The sequence below is a fragment of the Mollisia scopiformis genome (genome assembly GCF_001500285.1).
Source record: "Mollisia scopiformis unplaced genomic scaffold LY89scaffold_12, whole genome shotgun sequence".
Taxonomy (NCBI): Eukaryota; Fungi; Ascomycota; class Leotiomycetes; order Helotiales; family Mollisiaceae; genus Mollisia; species Mollisia scopiformis.
The window spans coordinates 1,109,896-1,135,535 of record NW_017263592.1 but is presented as its reverse complement, the minus strand read 5'-3'; the positions used below and the strand labels follow the sequence as shown (position 1 = coordinate 1,135,535).

At 46.3% G+C, this 25,640-nt stretch overlaps 10 protein-coding genes across 10 annotated transcripts; 5 read left to right on the top strand and 5 right to left on the bottom strand.

The window, feature by feature from the left end:
• Positions 1–120: 120 nt before the first annotated feature.
• Positions 121–1,795, top strand: LY89DRAFT_646253 (Isochorismatase hydrolase; the record flags this gene model as incomplete). Its single annotated transcript, XM_018211920.1, has 2 exons — positions 121–537; positions 1,053–1,795. 2 exons carry the CDS (start codon positions 121–123, stop codon positions 1,593–1,595), a joined length of 960 nt encoding a protein of 319 aa, XP_018071464.1. The 3' UTR covers positions 1,596–1,795.
• LY89DRAFT_646248 (uncharacterized protein) lies at positions 1,729–3,027 on the bottom strand. The gene is made up of 4 exons (XM_018211919.1): positions 2,581–3,027; positions 2,338–2,510; positions 2,043–2,275; positions 1,729–1,941 (listed from the first exon to the last, which is right to left on the bottom strand). The coding sequence occupies exons 1-4, from the start codon at positions 2,923–2,925 to the stop codon at positions 1,847–1,849; spliced, it is 846 nt and encodes a 281-aa protein (XP_018071463.1). The 5' UTR covers positions 2,926–3,027; the 3' UTR covers positions 1,729–1,846.
• Positions 3,028–5,109: 2,082 nt separating this feature from the next.
• LY89DRAFT_782305 (uncharacterized protein) lies at positions 5,110–10,564 on the top strand (the record flags this gene model as incomplete). Its single annotated transcript, XM_018222566.1, has 10 exons — positions 5,110–5,320; positions 5,373–5,930; positions 5,983–6,297; positions 6,436–6,535; positions 6,585–6,923; positions 6,985–7,315; positions 7,781–7,980; positions 8,041–8,226; positions 8,289–8,528; positions 8,752–10,564. The coding sequence occupies 10 exons, from the start codon at positions 5,110–5,112 to the stop codon at positions 10,562–10,564; spliced, it is 4,293 nt and encodes a 1,430-aa protein (XP_018071462.1).
• A 936-nt stretch (positions 10,565–11,500) lies between these two features.
• Positions 11,501–12,748, top strand: LY89DRAFT_697325 ((S)-2-hydroxy-acid oxidase; the record flags this gene model as incomplete). The annotated part of the gene is made up of 3 exons (XM_018216891.1): positions 11,501–11,576; positions 11,661–12,544; positions 12,596–12,748. 3 exons carry the CDS (start codon positions 11,501–11,503, stop codon positions 12,746–12,748), a joined length of 1,113 nt encoding a protein of 370 aa, XP_018071461.1.
• Positions 12,749–13,490: 742 nt separating this feature from the next.
• On the top strand, positions 13,491–15,490 carry LY89DRAFT_616861 (aryl-alcohol dehydrogenase). The gene is made up of 3 exons (XM_018210777.1): positions 13,491–14,023; positions 14,079–15,048; positions 15,099–15,490. Exons 1-3 carry the CDS (start codon positions 13,644–13,646, stop codon positions 15,420–15,422), a joined length of 1,674 nt encoding a protein of 557 aa, XP_018071460.1. The 5' UTR covers positions 13,491–13,643; the 3' UTR covers positions 15,423–15,490.
• A 1,113-nt stretch (positions 15,491–16,603) lies between these two features.
• LY89DRAFT_585544 (amino acid permease) lies at positions 16,604–18,599 on the bottom strand (the record flags this gene model as incomplete). The annotated part of the gene is made up of 10 exons (XM_018209325.1): positions 16,604–16,773; positions 16,825–16,919; positions 16,969–16,993; positions 17,045–17,518; positions 17,566–17,810; positions 17,865–18,016; positions 18,067–18,118; positions 18,170–18,178; positions 18,226–18,361; positions 18,410–18,599. The coding sequence occupies 10 exons, from the start codon at positions 18,597–18,599 to the stop codon at positions 16,604–16,606; spliced, it is 1,548 nt and encodes a 515-aa protein (XP_018071459.1).
• A 386-nt stretch (positions 18,600–18,985) lies between these two features.
• On the bottom strand, positions 18,986–20,386 carry LY89DRAFT_685058 (Clavaminate synthase-like protein). The gene is made up of 6 exons (XM_018215010.1): positions 20,344–20,386; positions 20,167–20,292; positions 19,812–20,120; positions 19,477–19,762; positions 19,329–19,426; positions 18,986–19,282 (listed from the first exon to the last, which is right to left on the bottom strand). The coding sequence occupies exons 3-6, from the start codon at positions 20,112–20,114 to the stop codon at positions 19,037–19,039; spliced, it is 933 nt and encodes a 310-aa protein (XP_018071458.1). The 5' UTR covers positions 20,115–20,120; positions 20,167–20,292; positions 20,344–20,386; the 3' UTR covers positions 18,986–19,036.
• A 267-nt stretch (positions 20,387–20,653) lies between these two features.
• On the top strand, positions 20,654–21,403 carry LY89DRAFT_697321 (glutathione S-transferase C-terminal-like protein; the record flags this gene model as incomplete). The annotated part of the gene is made up of 2 exons (XM_018216890.1): positions 20,654–20,762; positions 20,814–21,403. 2 exons carry the CDS (start codon positions 20,654–20,656, stop codon positions 21,401–21,403), a joined length of 699 nt encoding a protein of 232 aa, XP_018071457.1.
• Positions 21,404–21,413: 10 nt separating this feature from the next.
• On the bottom strand, positions 21,414–22,977 carry LY89DRAFT_734086 (ankyrin; the record flags this gene model as incomplete). Its single annotated transcript, XM_018219875.1, has 2 exons — positions 21,414–22,652; positions 22,891–22,977. The coding sequence occupies 2 exons, from the start codon at positions 22,975–22,977 to the stop codon at positions 21,414–21,416; spliced, it is 1,326 nt and encodes a 441-aa protein (XP_018071456.1).
• A 707-nt stretch (positions 22,978–23,684) lies between these two features.
• Positions 23,685–25,168, bottom strand: LY89DRAFT_72063 (uncharacterized protein). Its single transcript, XM_018218587.1, has 4 exons — positions 24,986–25,168; positions 24,821–24,927; positions 24,303–24,766; positions 23,685–24,255 (listed from the first exon to the last, which is right to left on the bottom strand). Exons 1-4 carry the CDS (start codon positions 25,003–25,005, stop codon positions 23,788–23,790), a joined length of 1,059 nt encoding a protein of 352 aa, XP_018071455.1. The 5' UTR covers positions 25,006–25,168; the 3' UTR covers positions 23,685–23,787.
• Positions 25,169–25,640: the final 472 nt, after the last annotated feature.

Genomic DNA, 25,640 nt, shown 5'->3' with positions numbered 1-25,640 from the left:
CGGTTGTCGCTCCGCAGACTACCATCCTCAGCCTCGTGGCCATTTCATCGATTCTTCGAAGACTTGAGGACAAGAAGATACCCAAATCCTTCGATCCAACGTATTTTAGCGTGCATCACCATGGCATCTGCAACGAAGACAGGACTGGAAGTCAAGGTCATTGGCAACGCATCCAACTTCTGGCTGTGGAGCGAAAGAGATGGTTTCGACTTGACGCACCCAGAGACCTCCTCCTCACCCCTACTCCACCCACGCATTTCTCTCCAGACTACGAATAGTCCGATTACTATTGCTCCTTCTAAGACTGCTCTGGTTATCGTCGATATGCAGAACTTCTTCCTCTCTCGCTCGCTGGGCCGGAAGGGGCAGGGCCACGATGCCGAGGCTGCGTTGCTGCAGCATGCTCTGCCCGCCGCCCGCAAAGCAGGAATCCAAGTCATCTGGCTCACATGGGGACTGACAGACGCGGATCTCGAGGTCATGTCACCTACAATGCTGCGTATATTCAAATTCGACGATAATGGATCTGCTCAGGTAGTTCCAGCTCCAAGCTCAGAGTCAAAGCAGAAGGAAGGATGGACGGACGGAGGCATGGGAGCCGAACTAGGTGAAGTCGTCCTGACTGATGGTACCAGAGTCAATATGGGGCGGATGATGATGCGGGATCAGTGGAATACTGCGCTCCACCAACCGCTTCGGGACAGCTATGAAGCATCTCTGCACTCGGATCTTCTAGATGTATGGCTCCGCAAGAATAGAGTATCCGGCATCTGCGATTCCTCGACCGATCTGACTGGCTTTTTGGCCGGGAAGGGAGCCCACATCAAGACGCTACTTTTTGCTGGCGTGAATATAGACCAGTGTGTCTACGGCACGATGCAAGATGCCAATTTGAAGGGCTGGGACACAGTTCTTTTGAAAGATGGGAAACTGCCCCTCCCAGTGTGATCAAGGCTTTCGGATATGACAAAGAGCAACGGGAAGTTGTGGATTCTAACTCAGGATACCGTCCGAGCGCTCTACGTGAGACTGCCATGGAAGAAATCAATAAGCAAGCTACCGGAGCACTGTCAGGAGTCGAGCAAACTACCATGCGCATGGCAGAGGATGGTGCGGTGAGACGGCGAACTGAAGGCATAGGTTTCGATATTGGACCCGTGAAACTTGCGAATGGGCAGGTAGTCGAAGGTGGAAGGATGTTAGTTCGAGATACCTGGAACGCAGCAATGCCTCTGGATTTGAACGATTCCTTTAAGGAAGGCCAGGCCTCAGAATCAAATCCTGACATTTTAATCCACAAGAACCGCATGTCGGGATTCTGGGATCGAGAGATGAAGCGAGTGAAAGTCCTAGAAGAGAAGGGAGTCCGAACTTTGTTATTTGTTGGGATAAAGACTGATATGTGTGTTATGGCCAGTCTCCTAGATGCCTGGCATGCTGGGTTTGATGTCATTTTATTGAAAGATGCTTGTGGGACAACAAGTCCACGTTATGTTTCAGATGCCGTGGAATTCAACTGTGCGAGGATATGGGGTTTTGTTAGTGACAGCAAAGCCTTGGAGCAAGGTGTGAACAATATGCTAGATGCTGTCTAATACGGATTTTTAAGGTTTGCAGACACATTGAACGTAAACTAAAAGCAGGATGTTTTTGAAGGAGATGGATAATATGTACATCATAGGGTTTGTCAGAGAATCAGAATCAGGCTAAGCATAATGATTTCAAGTCCATCGATTCAGATCTTTATCACGCTCTTCATATCAGCTGCGAAGTACTGCTGTTTTCCAGTGACAATAAAGAATCCTTCAAATTGTCTCGCTATCGATGATCCTAAAAGATCCTAAGGCTACATGACATCCCTGAATGCCACGACTCTAACTTCAATGCTCTCTCTAGGCTCGCATACAGTCAACGAATTCTTGATCGCCATGTGGAAACATCCTATCAACAACTATAGATCAGTCTCGACTACAGCTTCGTTTTAATTGGTTGGTGTTATGGCGCCAGATGAAACACCAAAGCAAGGGGAAATGAAAGCTTACGAGTCCTCTCGCCGAACGAATCCGTATTCCGAAAAACGATCAGGTCTTCGGGTTGTTGCCCGCTCATATAGTACCATCGATGATTTGGACTTGCTTGCATAAGCCAGTTCTCTCCAAAGCCGTCGAGATACAACGCATCGTTTGTTGCGCAGTCCTTCTTGGTATCCACACTTTTACAATGGCAAACCGCAAGGGGCCAGTCATCGTTTGGCCCTTTCAATACACGCCAAATACTGCATATGTAAGGTTTAGCAGAAGCCTTTTCGTCTCTCATTCTGGATGGAGAGATCCTTACTTCAGCAGGTCAAAATCTTTTCCTTTCCAATGCTTGTCTTGACCTGGAAAGGCCTCGCTCATCTGAATGACAGCACCTCCCGGTGAGAAATCACAGTGAGGGAGCCCGGCAGGTTGATCAAATTCTACTCTCTTTCCCACGCTATTTGGGAAGTCGGGGTGCCTCCTCCGGACCTGGTATGTTTACAGGAATTAGACAAGAAAGAGAACCGACTTTAGGAGAATAGAAACATTTTCAACGCACCTGCAAATCCATGCACTCAAAACGAGAATATTGCGGGAAGTTGTTGTATAAAAAGTCCTCTATTTCCTCGAAGTATAGCTCTTGATAAGTTGCAATGGTGTTGGCCATTTCGGACGTCACAGATGTCTTCTGTTTCATGTAGCAGAAGCCATTAACGTCCAGGTCCATTGGCTTTTCGAGGCCTCGGACGTCATGGACAGTTACTGGCACGTATTCAAACATGTGGTTGGAGGACTGTTCTTCGGTAACACTTTCGACACGAAAGCTTGCACTGAATGGCTTGAACTGGTGGTATAGGGGGTCTCGCTTTAGGTAAGGAATTATGCTTTGGATATCGATGGCCATTTTGTCATAAGGTTCAACAAAAGATGTATTTTGTTCAAGTTTATTGAAATTATGTGCAATTTCGCAATGGTCAAAAGTACATGCCCAACTTCACGACGTAACTTCTCTCGCGTTCTGGCGTCCACCTCAGAACAGGACCGTGAGATCGTGTGACCTGCCATGGCAACTAAAGAGCCCCACGCTTGCATGTAAGTCTAGGGAGGGTTCTGGAGAAACATCCCATTGGTCGAAAAAACGGGCGGGGATGGCACGTACGGAGTAGGTGTGTGTGTTGGGATGGGGGGCTGCAAACTCAAGGGAGAGGATGCAATAATCAGTCCATGCAGCTTCGTGCATGCACACGGAGCTCCGCATTTTAAGTGCCACTTTAAGCGCTTCTAATGAGGCTCTTTTCCTTATTACCGCTAGATAGTAGTTATAATAATAATTCTACAGTATATTTATTCTGCGCTATGTTACACTGGACGATGGTTTTGACACTGCTAGCTGTGCTCCTGACAGAGCGGTCTGAACCACGCTTATGATCAAGGTAAGACCACCAATGACAATCACGGCCCAAAATGTGTACCATTGAAGAGGATTTCTGCGATCTCGCCATATATCCCAGATTCTATTCGCCTTCTGACTTGAATTAAAAGTTTGAAGCTCCAAGAAGCGGAGACCCAGAACAGGAAAATCTGTATCAGCGCTGTACATATCTTGCTCAAGCAGATTCCCAGCAAAGTCTCTCCAAGTCTCTAGCCATAATTCTGGAGGGAGAGATTTCATTGATCTCCCATTTGCCTTTCCACACAAAATTGCAAGGAGGGGATCATATATGCCATTGAGGGTTGGAATTTTGTGGACTTCGCTTCTTCTGAAAATTCTCCGAGACTTTTCTGATTGACCGAACAGAATCCGATATGACAAGAGGACTTCCCGCTTATACAACGAAATATAAGATGGGGTTTCTTCATTCTCGTTGAGGTTGTCACAAAGAACACTTGTCAATTAGTAAATCTCTGCCATGGAGAAATCATAGATGGGAGTAATTTCTCACCGGTCAAAAAACGATCCAGCATTGTTTTCTGCAATTATATTCAAGGCACAGAATGTTGGAAAGCCAAATAAGGAGAGCGTTCGACTTCGTTGATGAAACATTAAATGTGTGTCGAGGGTATGCGTCCATCTGATATTGACTTTGCCAATTGTTTTCAAACAGAAAAAATTCAGATCTGAGACATCGAGAATGTTTGAAGACGGATCCCTTTGCCTAGACCTCTCACAACCTTCACTTGGGACCAAACAGCCGAAGCCTCGAAAGAGACTGAATATGGGAGAGGCGGCGGTATCTTGGGATTGTGATTCCTGGTGTTTTTCAAGCTTCTTGTCAACGGTAATCCAGAATTTCTCGCCTGACATATTCGCTGATGGTCTAACAAGCATTGTCAACCAAGACACAACAGTAAATACAGCCTGGCGATTTGGAGCTGAGAGTTTGTCGGAGAGGTCCTGGTGAGATGTTCGACTGGCAGCGTATATAGCTTCTAATACCTTATGCTGATTAAGGCTTATCAGGCATGTGACTTCAAGCAGCCTGCTTAGTACGCCGCAGAACCCCGCTTTGCTTTTTTCCTTCTTCCCTTGACTTTGTTGGATCTATTACCATACATTTTCATTTACTCGTTTTCCTTGACTCACAACATACATACGACACATTCATACCTATCACACGAAAACGGAAAGACTAAATAGTAAATATGTCGGCGTCTTCCCAATCCCTGTCTATCAATCTGAATTCTCCAGACGCGGCCTCGTAAGACCACTTGATCAGTGCCATGATCTCTAAAAGGTCTGACTAACCTAATGACTAGCTCTTACCTGACCCAATGGGACACCACAATCAAACGCTCCTGCAGCTCCCTTTATCGAAATGAGGTGACCCAAATCAAATCTATCGCGAGCTTAGCGCAAGTCCAGGGTCAATTGCAAGAGCTTCAAACCAAAAAGTTCTCCGTAGCAACGCTCCAAGCATTAGCGTTAATAGAACCGACGCTCACGAACTATGAGGCTCTTATCGTATTTGTGGCACAGAGTATAGATGAGAAACTTGATGTTTCTGTCCTTTGGGGGTTTATATCCGTACTGATACAGGCGTGTTTTCCCTCCGCAAGAATTATTAAAATGTCCAACTAGACTTACTTCATGAAGGTTTCCATCAGAGAGAATGAAGCTATACCACGAATTGCGCGCATGATCAAATCTATGGGTCATAAAATCGAACTATTCAACGCGCACTGCAATGGTCGGACCCGAGTTGAAAAGTCTGAAGAGGCAGCTTTGGATGTCCTTATATATCTTGTCCTATTCTGCACCGACGCGATTACTTTTTTCCACGATCACACTGGCCCATCTGGTGTGTGATATCTTTAGTTTGTTATACATTGAGAATTCTGCTGACCTTCCAGCGCTCTCTCACGAGGATGACTGGCAAGAGTTAATCCGCATCTACAAATCCACCACCTCAGATATTGATGATACATTCCAGCGAGTTGAGAAACTAGCACAACTGGCAAAGCTTAACGCTCATAGTAGCGAGTTCGAGATGATACAGCAGTTTCTCTCTTCACCGACTCCATCTTCGACTTCGATGGCGGCGGCCAGTCTTCAGGAGGAAGCCTCCCTGCCCTGTATCATTCTCCCCAGAACTTTTACTACTCAGTGTTATGACCGTGGTTCGATTCTCGCGGATATTGAAGCCCACTTCGACACTAAATCTGAAAGCCGTACCTTCTGTTCTCTTGCACTCTGGGGTCTTGGCGGTGTTGGAAAGAGTCACGTAGCTTTGAAATATGCCAAAAGCAAGGTTGACGACTTCGATGCCATCTTTTGGATTCACAGTGAAGGACAAATTGCACTAGCAGAAAGTTTCAGTAGCATCGCAGTTCGCCTCCAACTTCCCAACACCAATCCACAGAACCATGAAGGGAACAGAGTCTCTGTCCTGAATTGGTTGCAAAAGACCCGTAAGTTCTCCTACAACAAATTCGGAATTTGTAGCTGACCCAACCAAAATAGCCTGCCGTTGGCTATTGATATTTGACAACGGCAATGATGAAAACGATCTCCTTGAGTATTGGCCTGTCGCAGCACGGGGATATGCGCTGATCACGACACGAAACCATAATCTTGCGTTCCAACCAGCCGACACAGGGATAGAAGTATTTCCTTTCAAAACAGCAGAGGGGTCTGCATTTTTATTGCATCTACTCTCCCTCGACATAGTTGATAACTTAACCGAAAAGGAAGCAAAATCAGCATTTGATCTCTCAGAAAGGCTAAGCGGAAATGCTCTTGCAATTTCTCAAATGGCCGGCTTAATCCATCGGCGGAGTTGGTCTATAGAAGAGTTCCTGGCTATATATGATAAGAACACACGGAAAATGCATGGCTCGGCCGCTGGGAACTCGCTCGATATAGTCTAGTATCTTTCATTCAAGTCGTTGGAGCCTGCCTGCTCTGAATTCCTAGGTGTTCTATCCTATGTTTCCCCCGATTCTATACCTCAGGTCCTGTTCAGCGACTCTTCTACCCTTGGTCCCAGCCTCGAGATATATCAAGATGAGCTCAAGTATGTATGTTGACCTGTTGTCATACCGTCTTGCTAAAGCAGAATTCAGATTCTCGGAGGTGCAGGAGGTGCTACTTAATCTATCACTTATCAGAAGGGACAAATCTTCGCGTACTTTCTCGCTGCACAGACTCGTGCAGACCCAATTTAGATTCTATTTATCTGCAGAGGCAAGACAGCAAGTGTTTGAAGATGCCTCGATGATATTGAACAAGGCTTTCCCGCCGAGAAATGCGGGCAAATCACAGTATTATGATCGCTGGGCTGTGTGCCGCCTTTATTTGCAGCACGTATTGAGCATCAAAGACAACTACAAGAAGGACCACGCAGGAACAGATTCTTTACATCCTTGTCCAGAATTTTGCTGGGCTCTTGTTAATTGTGGAAGGTTGTAGACTCCGTCTCTAAAATAAAATAAATAACTACATAAACTGATAATAGCATCCTAGATATATGATGGAAATTGCTTCATTCACGGAGCTTGAAGATGTGGCCGCGGTTGCCACTCAGGCGTTCAAAGCATTAGATACCCAGAAACAGGATTCTGAGCTTTCGGCTAAACTGTCCAATTTGTCGGGTGTTATGTGGGCTCATCGTGGCCAATTTCGAAAATCTGAGGAGTATCTTAAACGAGCACTTGCAATTCGAACAGAGCAAAAACCCGACAATCTTGACGAAAAGAGCTGGGCGTACACTGACCTCGGAAATTGTGTATCTTCTCTTAACAGACATGATGAGGCACTTCGTCTGCACGAAAAGGCTGAGGAGTTGCGCAGGCTGGTAAATCAGTCAGTCAGTCAGTCAGTCAGTCATTAGTTGAGCTTATTCTCCAACTGATTGACTGATTATAATGAAGGCATCCAACTGACTCACTGATATCCACTTACCAGCCGCTGATCAGTCAAGAAACGTGTCTTTTAACTAGTAAATATTTTTATTATATTTTTTAAGTATAATATAAATAAATATTTGATATTTGAACTATATTCTTATCTTAATTTAAATAATCATCTACAAGTGTTCATTTCAAAAGTAAATTTTCATGTTTTTTCAAAATATTCAAATATATCAAAAATCCAAGAAAAAACTAGGATTTTAAGCCAAAAATAGTGTTTTTAATGCTAAAAATAAACTTTTTCAGATATCTCCCAACTTATAAGCAACTGTCAGTTGACTTTTGGCTAACTGATAGACTGAAATTATTTAAAATCGCTAACTGATTGGCTTTAACTGATCACTTATCAGTCGACTGATCAGCTAGCTGACCGATTTACCAGCCTGGAGTTGCGGATCGAAGATGGACGACTTTCAGAGTCCACAGCTGTTGGAAACCAGAATATTGGTAGAACTTTGCGTTTCTTAGGACGACTCGAAGATGCACACGCCCGGCTGAAGCTGGCGATGGGGCAGCTGAAAGTCTCAGAGAATTTCGCGATGATTGCCTAGTAAGTAGCGAAGAAGTAGAAGTTTTTTTTAAAACGCAATGTACTGACATGCTTACAAAGTACTCGTTTTGTTATTGCATCTACCTTCAGAGCAGAGCAAAAGCTAGAGAAAGCCAAGGCAGAATATATCGCGGCTCAGGAAGCCTGGTTGCAGGGGGGGAAATTACAAACCCATCATTTTAATAGTGTCTGCATATACAAGCTAGGATGTGTGGCATTTGAGCAGGGCAAATATGAAGACGCAGTGTAAGTGTTCATACATGGTCAATTAGAAAAGGAGAGATCAGCTAAAAAAAATTGTTGCGTAGCACCTATCTCCACCAAGCACTGGTGGTGGCAAAATTACAATCCGTTGCCATGGCTGGGATCTATGCTCGAGTGCTTTATAAACTATCCCAAGTACTCAGAAAAGCTGAAAATAATTTACTGGAGGCGGATGAGAAGCGTTATGAAGCGGAGTCAATTTTGATGGAGCAGAAGGCTAGTTTGGGTATTCAGGATGACTCCGGGGAAGAAGCCTATGACTCTCTTGTTTATATACTTTGGAGGTAATGAAATCATGAAGCTATTTTGGGAATGAGAATCGGAGATCTTGAGCAAGACGGAGGAAGAAATACACGGTTGAAACCCTGTTTAGGATAAGGAAAAAGCTGAATCTATTGGAAACTTTTCCGGATACATTTGTTTATCATACATGCGGTGAGCTTATGTAGGACCACTAACTACGCCAAAATGTTTGATATTTTAGTATTAGTATAACTGCAGACCCAGGCCACAAGAATTGATGGGAATCACTGGTGGAATGGAAGACGAAGGCAGGGAGATTGAAGATCCACCATCAAATTGTGAGTTGCAAGACAAGGTTCTGGAGGCATACGGTTGGGCGACCGTGACCAAATTGACGGAATCAGACGATACGCTTTCAATTGACAGGTATAGCAAGAACATCGTGGTGGATGTGCTGAATCAACAGCGACAACTACTGTTGAAATTTGGACGACTGGATGGCCGCCTACAACCACTGGCCAACACCATCATCACTGAGGAGCAAGACTCACAGAACACCAGCAATAGAGATGCAAGACAAGGTCCTCAGACAGAAGAGACGCTCGATAGCTGGTTCCCAGATGCAGGCGAGCTGTTGGGGAAATGTGTCACTTTCGTTCGACAAACGAGCAAATTCCCAGGACAGCTTCGTTGGGCAATTTCTGACAAAAAGGCCACTGAAGAACTTCTCAAGAGGCTGTCGGAACTGAACGACTACTTATGCGAACTCCTCAATGCGCATCAATGGGAGATGCTCGTGGCGCGACAAGTGCGAACAGATTACATGATTGTGCAACTGAACAACAAGCTGGATCATCTTCAGGAGATTGTGGAGGCTGGTTTGGCGCACAACTTGACTGCTGCTTCCAGAGCAGACCGCAGACCGTTGAAATGGGGAGGAGATGTAAGACCAGGGGCGCACCGTGACTCTGAGCACTCGCGACACCTTACAAGCCTAGCCCAATTCAAAGCTTTGGGATCGGCGCTGGAAACGGATTCTCTAACGGATGAGTACGCGCAGAAGCTCGATCTTGGGGAATCAGTGCAGGACATTACCTCGTGCGAGTTATCCTGGGATGATATACAGCTATTACCTCATGCTACGCCTATATCGAACGATCAAAGAACAGAAGCTTGGTACAATTCAAACTTGGGGAGAGACCGTCGTGTTTGGGTAGAATGGAAGCCTGGAGATGGGCAACGTCCAAATCACAATACACATGACCGCAAGATCATCGGCCGCTTCGAGGCACTCGTTGCGCTCCTGAGAGAGAATCAGCGAACAGAGCAATTCAGGGCCGTACCCTGTCTAGGGTATATTCGTACCAGACCGAGCAGAGAGGATCACATTGTTCATTTCGGCCTAGTCTTCAAGAATCCTTCAGGAGTGGCGCTCAGTGAGAGGCCTGTGTCTTTGTTCGAGCTTTTCCAAGACACAAAGAGCAGGGTGCCAAGTCTGACGGCTCGGTTTGCACTCGCAAAGGACATAGTGCAATGTGTGGAGAAACTTCATGCTGTGAATTGGTTGCACAAGGGGCTCCGAAGTGACAATCTCCTTCTTTACGAAACCAGAGAGGGAACCATCGACCTCTCGAAATCGTACCTCTCAGGCTTCGACTATGCGAGACCAGCTCACCGCAAAGACATGACAGAACGAACAGTTGGTAACGTGTTGCATGATCTTTATCGGCATCCGCAAGTTCAGGGGTTCATTCAAGATGATTCACAAGGGAGGAGGTATAAGAAAAGACATGACATATACAGTCTTGGTATCCTACTATTAGAGATCACATATTGGGAGTCGATAGATTCCATACTCGGGTTCAGAAATTTGGAGGATATCAGACCAAGTGAAGTTGCAATGCTACGTGGAAAGTTGCTCAGTGGAAGATATCTGGACCATGTACAAAGCTGCATGGGTGACAATATGTACGGAGCTATTCGTGCTTGCCTTCAAGGCATGAGCGCGTTCGGAATATCTGACGATGCTGACGAGACCGATGTTTTCGTTGGAGCCAGGCTGCAAGCGAAGTTCTAAGAGCTCGTTGCTCAGAGATTGCAAGAAGTCAAAGTGTAGAGACTTGAATATGGCGATGTATCTTGATCGGTGAGGTAGAAATTGTTAGATGAGACTCAAGCTAGGAGTATGATCATCATTTATGAATCATCTCCTCATAGTCCATTCAATTCTATATTGTAAGGAAATAGCAGAAACACTCGACCAACGAGAGGAAAAACTTGACTCGTCACCATCCCACTGACATTTCCAGAAACCCATCACTGGTTTCGAGCGCGTACTTGTCCTCCTTTTACCAAGGCCCTGACAGTAGATAATTCAAGATTCTATTAGCAAATATCCGTCTACCGTCTATATTTGCATGCAAATGGTTGAAACGCAGGAAAAAGACAAGAGACAAGTAAATGGGGGCTCGCTTTACGGGAAATAGGTCGAGAGGATATCCAGGTCCGAATAGTTAATGATTAATCCTTTCTTTCTAGGCGAAGCTACAAATTAATTACTATTTCGTAAAAATTACCCGTCTCACTGACAGTTTCAGCGTGAAGTGGGAGTACTAGCTTTTAATGCTACCTTTAATCCCCACAAAACGAAACTTCGTCTTACTCAGTAGCTACGGTGGACCAGTAGTTCATATGGTGCACATCCCACTCTCGTTGAGTTTTCTTCGAGGGAGGATCTGTGCTATGATACATTATTGTGTTCGAGACTTCAGCAATTTCCGGATTTTGTGCTTTTCTCTCAGTCTAGGACGAGGCCTGTTCCACACTCAGCTCACGTGGGTCAATATTTCTCCCCTGCGCAATAGGTACTGACTAAAACTTACTAGTGCCTGTTGATCATACATCGGTAAAGGCCGAGTGTCTTCTTGCCCTTCTTGATCTTCTGCACACAAGATATACTCTGTATTGAAGGTTTGCACACCTAATCATGGCGGAGAAATCAGTCGTCAAAAGCATGAGCACGGAAGTGGTGCTCAGCATAGAAGACATCCAGAACGAAGCAACAAAGAAGCTTCCCAGGTTCAAACGAGGCAGGTTGTCTCTTTCTCTAACTTTGCTTCGATCTACCAGCTGTTCGTTATCACAATGACTAACTGGCAACTTGATCAATATAGAGTTCTTCAACTCCGGCTCCACCGCCCAGGTGACAGTTCACGAAAACAGCACGGCATTCGCAAAATACCGTCTCCGTCCTCGAGTCCTAAAAGACGTTTCAAAGGCAGACACCAGCACCAGCATACTCGGAGGCAAGATTTCATTTCCCCTCTGCGTATCTCCAGCCGGACTTCAAGCCATGGCACATCCAGACGGAGAACTTGCCACAAGCCGTGCTTGTGCTAAGCGGAAGATTCATATGGGCGTATCGTCTTTTGCGAATTACAGCGTTGAGGAGATCATCAAGGCTGGCAATGACACTGGACCAATTACACACGTGATGCAGTTGTACACCATGAAAGACCGAGGACTGCAAACTCGGATCATCAAGCGCGCTGAGGCTGCAGGCTGTGTAGCTATCTTCTTAACTGCAGACAGTCCCGTGCTTGGCGTTCGGTACAACGAGTGGCGAAACGACTTTCGAACTCCTGACGGACTGGCTTTCCCGATGTTGGAGAGAACGTCCGAAATGATTATGGCTCAGACTCATGATGATGGGTTCTTGTCGTTGACTTCCGATTCGCATTCTTGGGCTGATGATATTCCTTGGTTGAGGAGCCAGACCAAGATGGAGATTTGGATTAAGGGTGTACTTACTGCTGAAGATGTGTTGCTGGCTCGCGAATATGGTTGTGACGGGGTCGTTGTGAGCAACCATGGTGGTAGGCAGTTGGATGGAACGCCAGCTACTATTGACGCATTGCCTGAATGTGTGGCAGCAGCTGAAGGGAAAATCAGAATACAAGTAGATGGCGGGATCAGAACAGGGCAAGATATCTTCAAGGCCATTGCTCTGGGAGCTGAATGCTGTTGGATCGGGAGACCAGCAATTTGGGCATTGGCTGTAAGAACTCCACTTTTCCATGTCTACAGCAGTAGCACTAACGTTTTCAAGTACGATGGTCAAAAGGGTGTTAAGAAGGCGCTCGATATCTTATATGATGAGTTTAGAAGGTGCATGATGTTGACAGGCTGTAAGAACGTGTCGGAGATTTCTAAAGCTTCCCTCGGCATTGTTCGAGCAGATGGTCCCTTGGCACGCCTATGAAAGACTCTAAGTTCAATGGAATCTTTTTAACGAAGCTTGTGGTCTTGGAAGTATCAGCTGAGAATGGCCGCTTTGATTGACGAGTTACGAGTGGAGTTCTTGAAGATGAAGATATAGACCAAAACTTAACAATAGCGTCATAACCTTTCTTCACCTCTCGCAAAGAATACTTTCATAATTTAGGAAATAATCTATCATATGCAATTCAAATAGCTCATGTTCGAGGTTGTTGATTTCCATAATCTAACGGCAGGGCCTGCGCATAGGAATGACAAAAAGCCGGATCCTGCCGGGAATAAATATAACACCAAGATCAACCTACATAATGAGCCTCTAAGATACCTATCTGAAGCTACGCCGGGTGAAGGGATTTGAATGAACCTTGGGAATGTGGAGGGGATGTCAGATGCGGGGCTTAGTGGCGACTTCCCTAGACATGTACCCCGCATTGATATGCAAGATTGACACGCTTGTTCTTGCAGCTATTCCAGCACAAGGAAAGTCGAACGAATAGAAGCATAAAAATTGCAAGAGTCTGGAACGAATATCAATGCGGGGTATATTGACGTAGCTTCAATTGAAGATGATTGAAAAGCCCCTTCGCCAACAAGGAAACGTTCCTTCCCAGTGTGTCAAGACTCGAGTCATTATTTACCTTCCGAAATTAACAAAGATTTTGTAATTAAAAATGTCTACAACCAACGGCCACACAAATGGTCACACCAATGGCTCGAACGGTCATGCCGGAAATGCCCTATGCTCTATCGAAGAGTTCACCTCCCAGAAGTTCGATTATGTAATTATAGGAGGAGGAACTGCGGGATGTTGCATCGCAGCACGACTCACCGAAGACCCCAACATCAAGGTCGGGGTTCTCGAAGCCGGTGCAAATCTCATGAACGACAAGAATGTTTCCACACCCTCGCTCTACCCGACTTTGATTGGAAGAAAAGAGTACGATTGGTGCATGTCATCCATTCCTCAACCAAATGCTGGAGGAAAAGTCTATTCCATGCCAAGAGGGAAAGGGTTGGGAGGTTCGAGTGCAATCAATTATTTGATGTACGTGAGGGGTAGCAAGAAGGACTATGATGGATGGGCTGAGATTACGGGGGATGAGAGTTGGGGCTGGGACGGAATGGCGAAATATTTCAAGAAACATCAGACGCTGGATCATACGAATTTGAAGAGCAAGGATCCACATTTTCATCCGCATGCTGAGTTGGAGAAGTACCATGGTACAGACGGTCCTATTCACACCAGTTTTAATGATTGGTAAGTCCTGTCCTTCAGCGGTGTTACAAGTCCAGCTTGACTTACTCCCCGCTAGGTACATGCCTCTCGAAGAAGACTTCGCCGAAGCTGCCTACGCTGTCACTGGCACAAAGAAGACAGTCAAAGATGCCTGGAGCGGCGATCACCTCGGCTTCTACTCCAGTCTCGGAGCTGTAAATCGCAGCGATGACAAAGGCCGACGCTCTTACGCCGCCACTGGATACATCAGACCCAATATTTGCCGCCCAAACCTCAAAATCCTCACGGGCGCCCATGTCACACAGATCTTGCTCGACAATAAAACGGCTACAGGCGTCGAATTTGTTCATCAAAGAAGAACTTACAAAGTTCCCGGTTCTCGCGAAGTAATTCTCACCGCAGGTGTAATCCAGACTCCTCAAATCCTCGAGCTCTCCGGAATTGGTGATCCAGCCGTACTAGAAAAAGCTGGTATTCAATGCAAAGTCTCGAATTCAGCCATTGGAGCCAACTTCCAAGATCACGTCTTGGGTGGACTTCTATATGATTTGAAGCCAGGAGTGGAATCTATGGATGCACTCCGTCTTGAAGAATTCCAGAAAGCGCAACAAGATGCTTACGACAAAGAGCAAACAGGCGTCTATGCTAGCCCTGGTATGATGATGGGTTTCGTATCTTATGCTTCTGTGGCCACACCTGAAGAGGTCAAGAGCACAGTTGCTTCGATCCAGAAGAACTCTCTCGCTAAGACGAAGTTTGAGAAGGCGCAAGAAAAGATTATTGTTGATCAGCTTACTGATCCTACTTTTGCGAACTTACAAACTTTTTGTATCCCGTGTCGATTAGATGTTGCAAAAGGCAGTGATCAGACGTTGTTTTTCGGAGCCCCACCAACTGGAAAGCAGCAGTTGAGTTTGCTGATGTGTCTTGAGCATCCGCTTTCGAGGGGAACAGTGCACATTGAGAGCTCCGATCCGATGGCACCGCCGAGGATCGATCCGGGATATTTTAGGAATGAGGTTGATGCAAAGATTCTTGCTGCTGGTGTAAGTCTCCATCCTGTGATCCAACAATTACACGCTGATCTTTCTTACAGATGAAATGGATGGACAAAGTCGCAAAACATCCCCTCCTCGCCAAATCCCTCGCAGACCGTGAACTGCCTCCTCAAGACTCGGAACTCGACACCGAAGCCAAGAGAATCGAATACGTCAAGAATCATATTAGTACTCAATACCATTTGATTGGCACGGCCGCCTTAGGTGAGGCGGTGGATATGAAATTGAGAGTCAAGGGCGTGGAGAGGTTGAGGGTTTGTGACGCATCGATATTTCCTGGACACGTCTCAGGGAATATCATGTCGACTACCTATGCAGTGGCTGAGAAGGCTGCGGATTTGATTAAGGCTGATATTTATTGAGGGGCAAGTGGTTTGAACGGTGTGGAAGAGACGTTGTTTGGAAGCCTTTTGAGGTGGTAATATTTGGGACATTGTATATCTATTCTTTATCAGATTAGAGCATTCTCAGCAATGGTTCAGTTGTGGTGCGTTGCAAGACCTCTTCAATTGCTTACTTCTGCCGTATGGATCGCATGCATGATTTTTGTGATTGTCAGCTGTTTGTTTTCTGGAACCATGGATGCCTAAGATGGATACCTGGTACCACAGGACTCCAAATTGGAGAACAAGAGCACATATATAAAGAGGACCTCCGTCCTTGCAAGTCGTCTTTTTCCTTCTTCATCTTCTGCACCATCTACCAGAAGATCCTCCAGAGCCTCCCTCAAGACATTCACTTGGGACCTTTTGTGAACTTTGGTGTTTCCTTTGGCTAAGATTTGAGATTTAGATATCTTTGGATGCTCGTTGGAAAGTCTTAGTAGGAAATGGATGGACGAATTTGGGTCGATCAGGTTGTTCTCGGATTGGATTCGTATTGGATGAATGGGGTGAGACTCTAAGAGTGATTTTTAAGTGAGACTTTCGCGATTGAACTTTCGTTCTGACTTCTCGCAATTAATTTCTACTCTCCATCTGTGTCTTTGATTATGAAAACACAGGCACATCCTCACATTGGAGAAATGGTACTGAGTAAGATGTCCTTGAGAAGAGTGAAATGGCTATGAAGACGTCCTTGAAACAGAAAAGTCTTTGAGTTGAATAAATTGAAGATAGCGCGGGCGCATTCGTCCTTGAAAACTTGCACCATTATTATATCAACTTCAAGCTCAAGAATTGTGCTTACTTTTGAGAGAGTGGGAAAGTTCGAGAGACCTGAGTTGCACTCATTTTAACTAGACTTGGTACTTGCAAATCTAGCGGGGCAGGTGGATCTCGAAAACGGATATTAAGATTTATGGTTGTATAGATAGTTTATAGACAAAAATATTGAACAATTTCTCGTAAACGTAAAGCACAGCTGAGGTGGACACAAGAATGGCAAGTGACGCTCACTGATAATCACGTGAGTCTCCTCCTTGATCGAAATGGCTTCAACACTGCTTTAAACCTTCGTAATGACATGATTCAGCCTTACATTGCTGCAATCACATCCATATTTCCAAGCTCGGGTTTTCTAACTGAGTTCAAAATACAATTCTTTAATGGCCCTCCACCAATCCAGCAGGACCAAAGAACCACTTCCTTGCCCTGAAAAAGTACCAAGGGACAATAATACACATGATACCAATATAGATCGGCACAGTCCACTTGAACGTCTTCGCTGTCGGGTTTGGTGTGGTTGGGAACGAGAAGATGGGGAGCATGAAAACTGCGTTTGTGTCAGCAGGAATGAGTGACACTTAAAGAGAAAAACACATACTAGCCCAGATGACAGCAATCCAGCGAACTGGTTTTGACCATTTACCCATACTGAAGACTCCTGGATGGTAGTCTGGATTATTTTCGTTGATGCATCTGCATGTGTTAGTCATCTCCTCGCTTATGAAAAGGGGAGTATAAATACCTCATGAGAACGGGCATCAAGTATGCTGTATAGATCGTCAGCGAAATCCACAATTGAAAAAAAGAATATCCCTCACCAATAGCTCCAGCTAAGCTACTTCCAGCAAAGAAAGCATTCAAAGCAGTCGAACTCCCCAGACTGATCAACCCCACCAAGCTCACCGAAATACACAGCGCAACTGTAGCATTGATAGGCGTCTTCGTAACTCTATTAACATGACTCATCCATCTCTGAAATGGCAGCGCTCCATCTCTCGCATATGCGAAAATGATGCGAGAGCTGGAGGTCGTCATAACGAAAATGACCCCAAAGTTTGAGATGACCGTCGCCGCCCAGAGGACTTTAGTCAAGGCTCCGTTGCCGCATGCCGAGACGAGGATGGCTCCAAGGGGCTGGCCGAGGGAAGACCCGATAATGGCGTCGATGTCGAAGGAGCAGTATGCTAGCACGACGTTGAAGATGTAGCCCAGGATTGAAAGCGAAAGGGTAGATATCCACATAGCGTTGGGGACAACCCATGCTGCGTTGGAAGTCTCCTCGGCGAGATGTACTATTGTTGTCAGCGTGAATTTTGAGACTTTGAGAAAGATGTATTACCAGTAGAGTCGTATCCCGAGATACACCAACTCGGAGTCAGAAACGTGAACAAGAACACCAAACCCTTGTTGGACCACCCAGTTTGGTTGTAAGCTTCAGTAAATATCTGCTTTGCTGTTGTATGTTGCGGGGTCTTGATTGGTAATACTATCAAAATGATGAAGAATGCGATGGTGCCGACCCATGCAAAGACGGTGCTGATTTGGCCAAGAGTTTTCGATGGCGCACACATTACGAGGCCACATCTGTTTACTTTTGAGCATTGAAGTGGTGGGCTTCTGGGAGAGACAACAACATACAGAATTATATGAGCGAGGTAGATAAGGTAGGTTTGCCAGTCTGTGGGATACCAATCTGGGTTGAACATGATGACGAATGACTCGAGCATTTGGGCTTGTGTCATGAACATCGAGGCTGCACCTAGTACTGCTGAGATTACCATGCTCCATGCCTGCTTCTATTAGCACTTCATCCATGGCATAATTGTGGAAGATATCTGACGGTGATCCAGCAACTGATTGCTTTGATCCCCTTTGGAGCCAATAAGTACGTCCTACTCGGAAGTAAGTCCTAGCCTAAAGCGTTGCTCAGTTCCTATGCATACCAGTAGTAGCTTCAAATTCATTAGCACTCGTTCCTTGAATAACTCAAGTAACTCACAGTCCACCAGCAGTAGGATATGCCGACCCCAACTCAGCAAGCGAGAAAACCATAGTATGAATGAAGATCGTCGCAATGAGCCAACCCCACGTCATTGGCAGAAGACCCAAGTACCCCAGACTGAACCATAATGTCCCTAAAATCATTAGTCGCGCCTGGGAAACTAGGAGTGGAATCAACTTACCTCCGAGTGAGGGCAACAGACCCAAGCCAGTCAAACAGAACGCTGTGAGGGACCACATCGAAAATCCCCGCTTCATGTGTTGCTCATAACCCATGGCCTCGAGCAGCAAATCATCTTTGATCTCACCTGCAGCGAGAGGATCCGCCACTGTTTGAACATATTCGATCTTCTCGGGAAGTTTCTCAGCCATTTTTGAATTCTATTCTCGACCTCGTTGACAAGTCACCACCAAAGCCGGAAAACGACTCATATTTCACCTCCATCCTTATCGAGGTCAATATTCTAGATTCGCGTTCTTGTATCTTATCACATCTTTGAGAATGTTTTGGATATCAAAGGTGGGGTCTGACAATATGCATTGGGCTTGGCTGCAGCAGGGGTCGACAGCAATCCGGGAATATCGACAAAATGAGACAGCAAAGCCGCCTTCATGGGCTCACTTGACTATGATCTTGACATGATTGGCGACAACGATGTCGGAAGTAGACCAAAGAAGCGGCTAGCCCCTCGTCTCGTCCTCAACGTGCGTGTGGCCTTCGAACTTTCGGACAGGGCACAGAGCATGAATTCGGAAGCAGCATACCGATTGTTCTGAACTGATTCTTAGCTAATTGTATCTGCAGCTCCTTACGTTACGACCGAGTACTTGATAGCCTTCACAAACTTCTCACGATAAAGGATCCCCTCGTCTTCACGGTGTTCAACGTCAAGCGGTAACACCGGAGATATGACTGCGTCCCAGTCTGGATCGAAGAAGAACGGGACTGAAATCCGCATCGTGTCGGAGTTGTGGAGAACTCGGTGTCGTGTTGATTTGTAGATTCCGTCTGTCCATTTGGAGAGCATGTCGCCGATGTTGCAGAGGAAGCAGTTCTATCTGTTCAGGACCTGACTTTCTGAAAGAGAAGTTGAGACTCACTGGTATTGGATCTGCTGGCTCCCAGTTTCCGTCTTTTGACAGAACCAGCAAAGAGTCTTTCTGAGGATCAGTCAGAAGAAATGTCAAGATGCCGAAATCTGTGGGAACTTAGTGTTCTCATCACTTAACGGTATCAAGCTAAACTTACCCGTATGATCTCCAATACCAACGACGCTACCTTCTGGCTTTGGATAGTACCCAAGGACTCTCAAATTCCAGAAGGCCTTTCCAATCCTACTCATGAAGATACTTTCATCAACACTTAAGCCCAAAGCAAGAGCCTGCACCACTTTCGTAGCAAGAGCAAATAACGCATCAATATACTTCTCCGACACCTCCCGGAAATCATTAGGAGTAGATGGCCACAAATTCTGTCCAAGTCCCGTCTCATAAGGTGGAGTACTTGTTTCCACCGGTCTGAAGAAATCAACAACCTATCTCCAAGTCAGCACTTGATCAATATAGGAGAACGGGTTCCCGAACCTCATGAGCACCCTTTCCTCTCCCATCAACTTTCTGAAATCCACGTGCATCGTCTCCGTTCTCTGTCCCAGCTGGTTTGATAGAAATCGACTTCTTCTCCTCTTCTGTAGCGTTCTCGAAGAATGATTTTGCCCTGCTCAACATTGCTGCCCTGAGCTCTTCATCCACACCATGATTGGATAGATAGAAGAATCCAATTTCTCGACATGCTTTATCGATCTCTAAAGCGGTCTTCTTCTTATTTTCATCAGTTGATGAAGGGTCCAAGAAAGGCGAGAAATCGATGATTGGAACGTATGCCATTGCAAACTATACTCTTGTATTAGACTTGAAAAGATGTGGAAAGAGTTCTTACATGAGATTTATAAGACCGTTAGATGCTATGCCTTCTATAACAGAAGCCTCAGCCGTTCCTTCCATTCGCTCTGGTGTGGCCTGATCGTGAACTCCGAGGCGGAATTCAGACTCGGAGCTGATGTGTCTAGTCTGAATCAATGACCACGGATAGATTGCAATGGTAGATGATACTTACATACGCGTTACTTTCGCCGATAGCTTATCGTAATCATCAGATCCTGTACCGTGAGCATGAGGGAAGAGGAGTGGGGGGCGTGCAGTTCACTCTGGCCAGCAGACCTCGGCTGATTTGCTACTTTGGGACGCGTTGAGTTACATCTTCCATCCAATGACTCCAAAGCGATGATACTGTATCAATAAAAGACGAAGACGTCTATAGCTCTTCCGAATAAATAACAGGATCTCATGACAAGCAGGCAGTGATAATCACTTCACCAAAATCAAAAACACTTCAATATACCTCTACTCAAACATCAAGAGCGAAAATGGCAGAAGACAAAACGAACCCCCAATTCACCCTCTACACCCATCACACCTGCCCCGCCGCCTTCAAAGTAGCCCACATCCTCAGCCTCCTCCACCTAACCTACAAACGTGACTTCCCTCTCTCCCGTTTCCTCTGATCTCCCCGCTAACCCACCTCAGCAATCTACATAACAATAACTAAAACCACAAAAGACCAAAAGGAACCTTGGTTCCTATCCCTAAACCCCAACGGCCGCCTCCCCGTCCTAATCGACCACCACCACTCCAACCACATCATCTGGGAATCTGCCTCCATAATAACCTACCTCCTCACCCTCTACGACCCCCTCTTCACCCTACACCCCAGTTCCCCCTTCCTCCAAAGCGAAGTCAACTCCTGGGTCGCGCTCCAAGTATCTGGACAAGGCCCTACCATCGGCCAGGCATTCTGGTTCGGGTACTGGCACTCCGAGATCCTCCCCTCAGCGTACAACCGCTACGTCGAGGAAACTAAGCGGATCTTAGGGGTTCTTGAAGGGAGATTGGAGGGCAGGGAGTGGTTGGTGGGAAATAAGATGAGTGTCGCGGATGTGGGCTTTTTGGCGTGGTATGAGGAGGCGTTTATGGTGGATATTGAGATCGAGAGGGAGTTTCCGAGGTGTTGGGGGTGGATTGGGAGGATGAAGGTTGTGCCTGAGATTGTGGAGGGGAGCGTGGGGAGGGAGATGATTGCGCCGAGGAAGTTGTGGGAGAGGGGTGTTGAGGAATAGGGGGTTTGCTTTATGGAGATATGGTTAATTGCTTCATTCCTTCTTCCAAAGTTCCCGGTGTGGAGACGTTCTTCTCCTGCTCAGGTGCAAAGTGAAGCAATATCTCTGCCTTGTCAAGTTCATGCTTTTTGGTCACGCCAATCACCTCCTTCTCGTGGCTCTTTTTGCATAATTCTTCTGCTTGCGCCGTTTCATGCCCATGTGCTTTCAGTCTAGCTCCTCTCCTGATCAAAACTCCTATCAGCGCACGGTTCTCCTGGGAAGCAGCAGCAGCCAGTGCGCTCTTACAAGTGCCATTTGTATCAACGATCATGTGTGCATTAACATCTGCTCCGTGCTCTATAAGGAACATCGCAGTTTCGGTTCGTCGGTGCCAGATAGCTACAACAAGCGAGCGATGGAAATTCGGATGTGTGGTATCAAGTCCGTAGTCCAAAAGATGCCGAATGACTTCCGTGCGGCCGTTCTGGGCCGCTATTGTGAGGGCATTTAACGGTGGGAAGGGGCCAGACTCAGAACGATTGACGTCGATGCTTAGTTTTAAAGCCATTTTCAAGACGGGAACGTTGCCTGTGCGAGCAGCGACGAAGAAGACGTATTTCTCTACAAAGTCTTTCAACCGAAGTTTGGAGTAAATATGGCGATGTTTCAGTAATTCTTCCACGGCGTCGAGACGCTTTCCGCCTTCAATCGCAGATTCGACGCAGTTGATATAAGTCTCGGCAACAACAACACTCCCGAACAGGATCAGTTGTCGGATGATTTTGACGTGGCCGGCAAAAGTAGCCACGTTGATAGGTGAGATCATTCCATAACCGAAATCGTGGGCATCTGCTCCACGTTGCAAGAGGAGCTTGACGACGTCCAAGTTACCGCATCGTGAAGCAGCAGTTAGGGGCGAGGAGAAGTATCTCGGAGTGATTTCATTGGGGCAAGGCTTCCCGTGGAAAAAATGAACCATTCGTTGGAAGACCAAGGGATTTTTGACAGAAGCAGCGAGTACAAAAGCTCCCAGCTTAAGTTCTCCGACCATAGCATCTGTCCATGGATATATTGACCCATCATGATGTGCAGCAAGCTCGTAATTGTTACTAGAGAACGATTCTCTATCGATCAACGATTCGAGGAGTAGACAGATATTTGTAGGCGGCGAGGTTCGCAGATCGGAGGGAATAAATGACGAAGGTATCTTCCTGGATACATCGCGGGCTTTCGCCGCAAAGCCTGATGTGTTCTGAGGTCCAAATTCCTAAATTGCTATGCAAGCATAGAGCATCCAAGCAAGTCGACTCTCTCTCCCTTCCGGCGTCGACAGCTTGAATAGTAAATATCGAAGATATAATGGCCTCAACAAGTGTCTGGAAGTTCGCTGTGAAATCTTCTGTTGGAGGTTGCCGCCGAAAAGTACACTGTCAACTTCATAATTGAAGACCTCTACCTTGTCAGCTCGGCGGATCATCTCGGGGAAGTAGAATCATACTGCATACCAGTCTCAATCTCGTAGTGTTGTGCAGCCCTACGGCAGCAACCATATCAGCGACAAGAGTCGGCAACAACTCAAGGGGCAGACGCATATTAGCTTGATCAACGAGAGGTATCGTATAATAGACTCAAAGATTTGAACTTGGTGTAGAAAAGGGTTTTCAAGGCACCCATATTAACAGATCGACGAGTCACACATCTGCAAAGGGATATGACTACTCATTGTCTCAGTCTTGAGCCATACAGCTGATTGGGCCTAGTGTGGAAATGCATTCTGAAGAAGAGAAATGACATAATCAAATAATTTGTAGTGACATTCGACATCGAAACTACTCTAAAAGCCAAGTAGATATTGAATTGGGCTTGGAAGGAGGCATACTTCCACAAACGGAAGTCGTGGCGCTTGCCGTTCACATAACATAATCAATTAGTCACAAGTCATAGTATGAAAAAGTTCTCAGAATCTGGTTCGACGCTATCATTTCTTCCTGTTGCCTAGAAGATTTGGCATCAGACTCCCCCACAACCAGCAACGCACCGTAACGCAAGCCATGCAATAAAGAAACGACCCACGCTCATTAACCCCAGGTATTTCACCCCAAAGGAAAACTCGTAGCTCGCATACGTAAAGAAAGAAAGCTCAAAAAGAAAAAGGAAAGCTGTCAAAACAACGTCATAATACAATAGTCTGTTCATGAGGTCATGCTAGCCCACCCATATTCATAACCTGGTTGACCACTGCTTCCAATCTAATTCGAGAGCATCGCATCGTACCTCGTACCAATGTTGTCATGTCTATCCGCCATATCCATCATATCTCTGCCATCATTCTCGTCAACCCACACCTATTATGCCGCCTTGAGTGTTGAAGAGCCTTCGAGTCGTAGAGTATTGGAATTCGTTTACGAGGCGATCAATGGCTCATCCTCGGTCTTCATAGCTGCAGCCACATCTCCGACCGGAGGTGCCTTGAAATCCTCCTTGGGAGCGGCAGGGAAGTCTTCAGCCTTGTATGCTGGGACGTTCTCCTTCTTGATCTCTTCGGTCTTGGCTGGCTTAGCAGACAGGGTAGGAGAGGTAGAACGTCCGCGAGCATTGCCAATCATCTCTTGTGCCTTCGCAGAGTAGTCTCCAACAAGGCTCTTGGTTGACTCGGTGACTGTTGCGGCATGTTGACTAGCAAGGGCCTTAACTTGTTGGCTCTGCTCGTTGAGGACCTTTGTGGCATTCGAGACGTGGTGGTCGATGAGTTCTTGGTTGGTCTTATAGATCAGGGGTGCGAGGAAGAGGATGGAGGTCGAGATAAGAGAAAGACCCCAGAATGGGACGATCTTGATTAGGTAGTACGAGAGGAAGGCACCAAGGAAAGCCTGTATTCAATTAGCACAATGATGTCAGAGACGAAAATAAAGCTTACAGCGAATGACATGAACAAGTTCTCAGCGAAGATAATCTGCTGGGCCTCGATAACGAAGAAGTTGAGCAATTCGTGGACATCACCAATCACAGCGTTCAAAGTCTCCCGAGAAACTGTGTAGTACTTCTTGGGGCGGATTTGGGAGGTAAGACCAGTAGACAAGAGAGCCTTGCCTACAGCTTCTGCAAACACAGTGATACCGAGGACCATGTAGGAGATCTTGAAAGTGTACCGGATGATATCAAGGTATCGAGCGGCAAAGATGAAGAGGACCACGGAGGCATAGGCAATTCCGGAAGCTCTTGGGTTCTCCCATGACAGAAGGCTGCCAAAGAAGCCGTGATAGTGGGTGAGCGGTTGTCCGGTAGCGGCGGGTGTAGAAGGTGTCTGCCTTGAGGCTGCGAGGTTGGAAAACTCGGCTTGGGTCTTTGCATGTTGGTCCATGATGTTCTCCGCAACAGGGCCTACACGTTATTATCAGCAGGCTGCACTCTGTGTAGATAAGACCCAATGCGTACCGTTGGTGACACTCTGGGTTATAGGGTGGTTCTTGATGGCATCAGCGGCGGCAGAGGCATCTAGATAGGTTGTCAGTTGTGTGGTTGTGGAGCTATGGAGCTTGGATCTGTTGTTTCAAAGGTCAGCGATGGGAAAAAAGATTCTGAAAGGAAGCTATTACGAACCTTACTGTTGATAATACCATTCTTGGTGTTAGTCAATGTAGACCCGTTCCCAGTCTCGATGGACGGAATGGCGGTATCGGCGTGGATGTCAGACATTTTGCAGAGCTCAATGATGTGATCCGACAGCTGAGAGTGGAGATATGCTGCAGGAGCTGCTTGTTCTGCGGATGCAAGGAGTTGTTGCTGTTGATGATTGCGCAAAGAATGGAATTATTCTCGTGCAAGACAATCTGCGGTCGTGGGAGTTGCAGTTTTGTTTTTCCTGTGCGTGATTGCAGGTGGGAGTTGGAGTGTGGGAGAAGGAGTGGTGTTGACGCAGGTTTGTGTGGTTTCCAGGATTCTGGCACATGAATTTATTGGGAAAGAGAGCTGTCGTCCAATCGAGTTTAGCGGACAACTTAGCACGGTGGCACGCGACTGTGGCGCAAACTGACGTAGCCACACTTTACGATCGAGCAAAACACAAACATGTACACAGAATCTTTGTTTTGCGGGTATTTTCAAGTTTTTATATTTGTATCCGTATCACCGTGACGCAGTTCATACGTATGTCGGTACAGCACGTCCATATAAGATACTCATCGTGGTCTCTTCACAACTAAAGACACCTTTTGTTTTCGTCTCAACGTCGAATTTGTATTTGCGTTGAACCTTG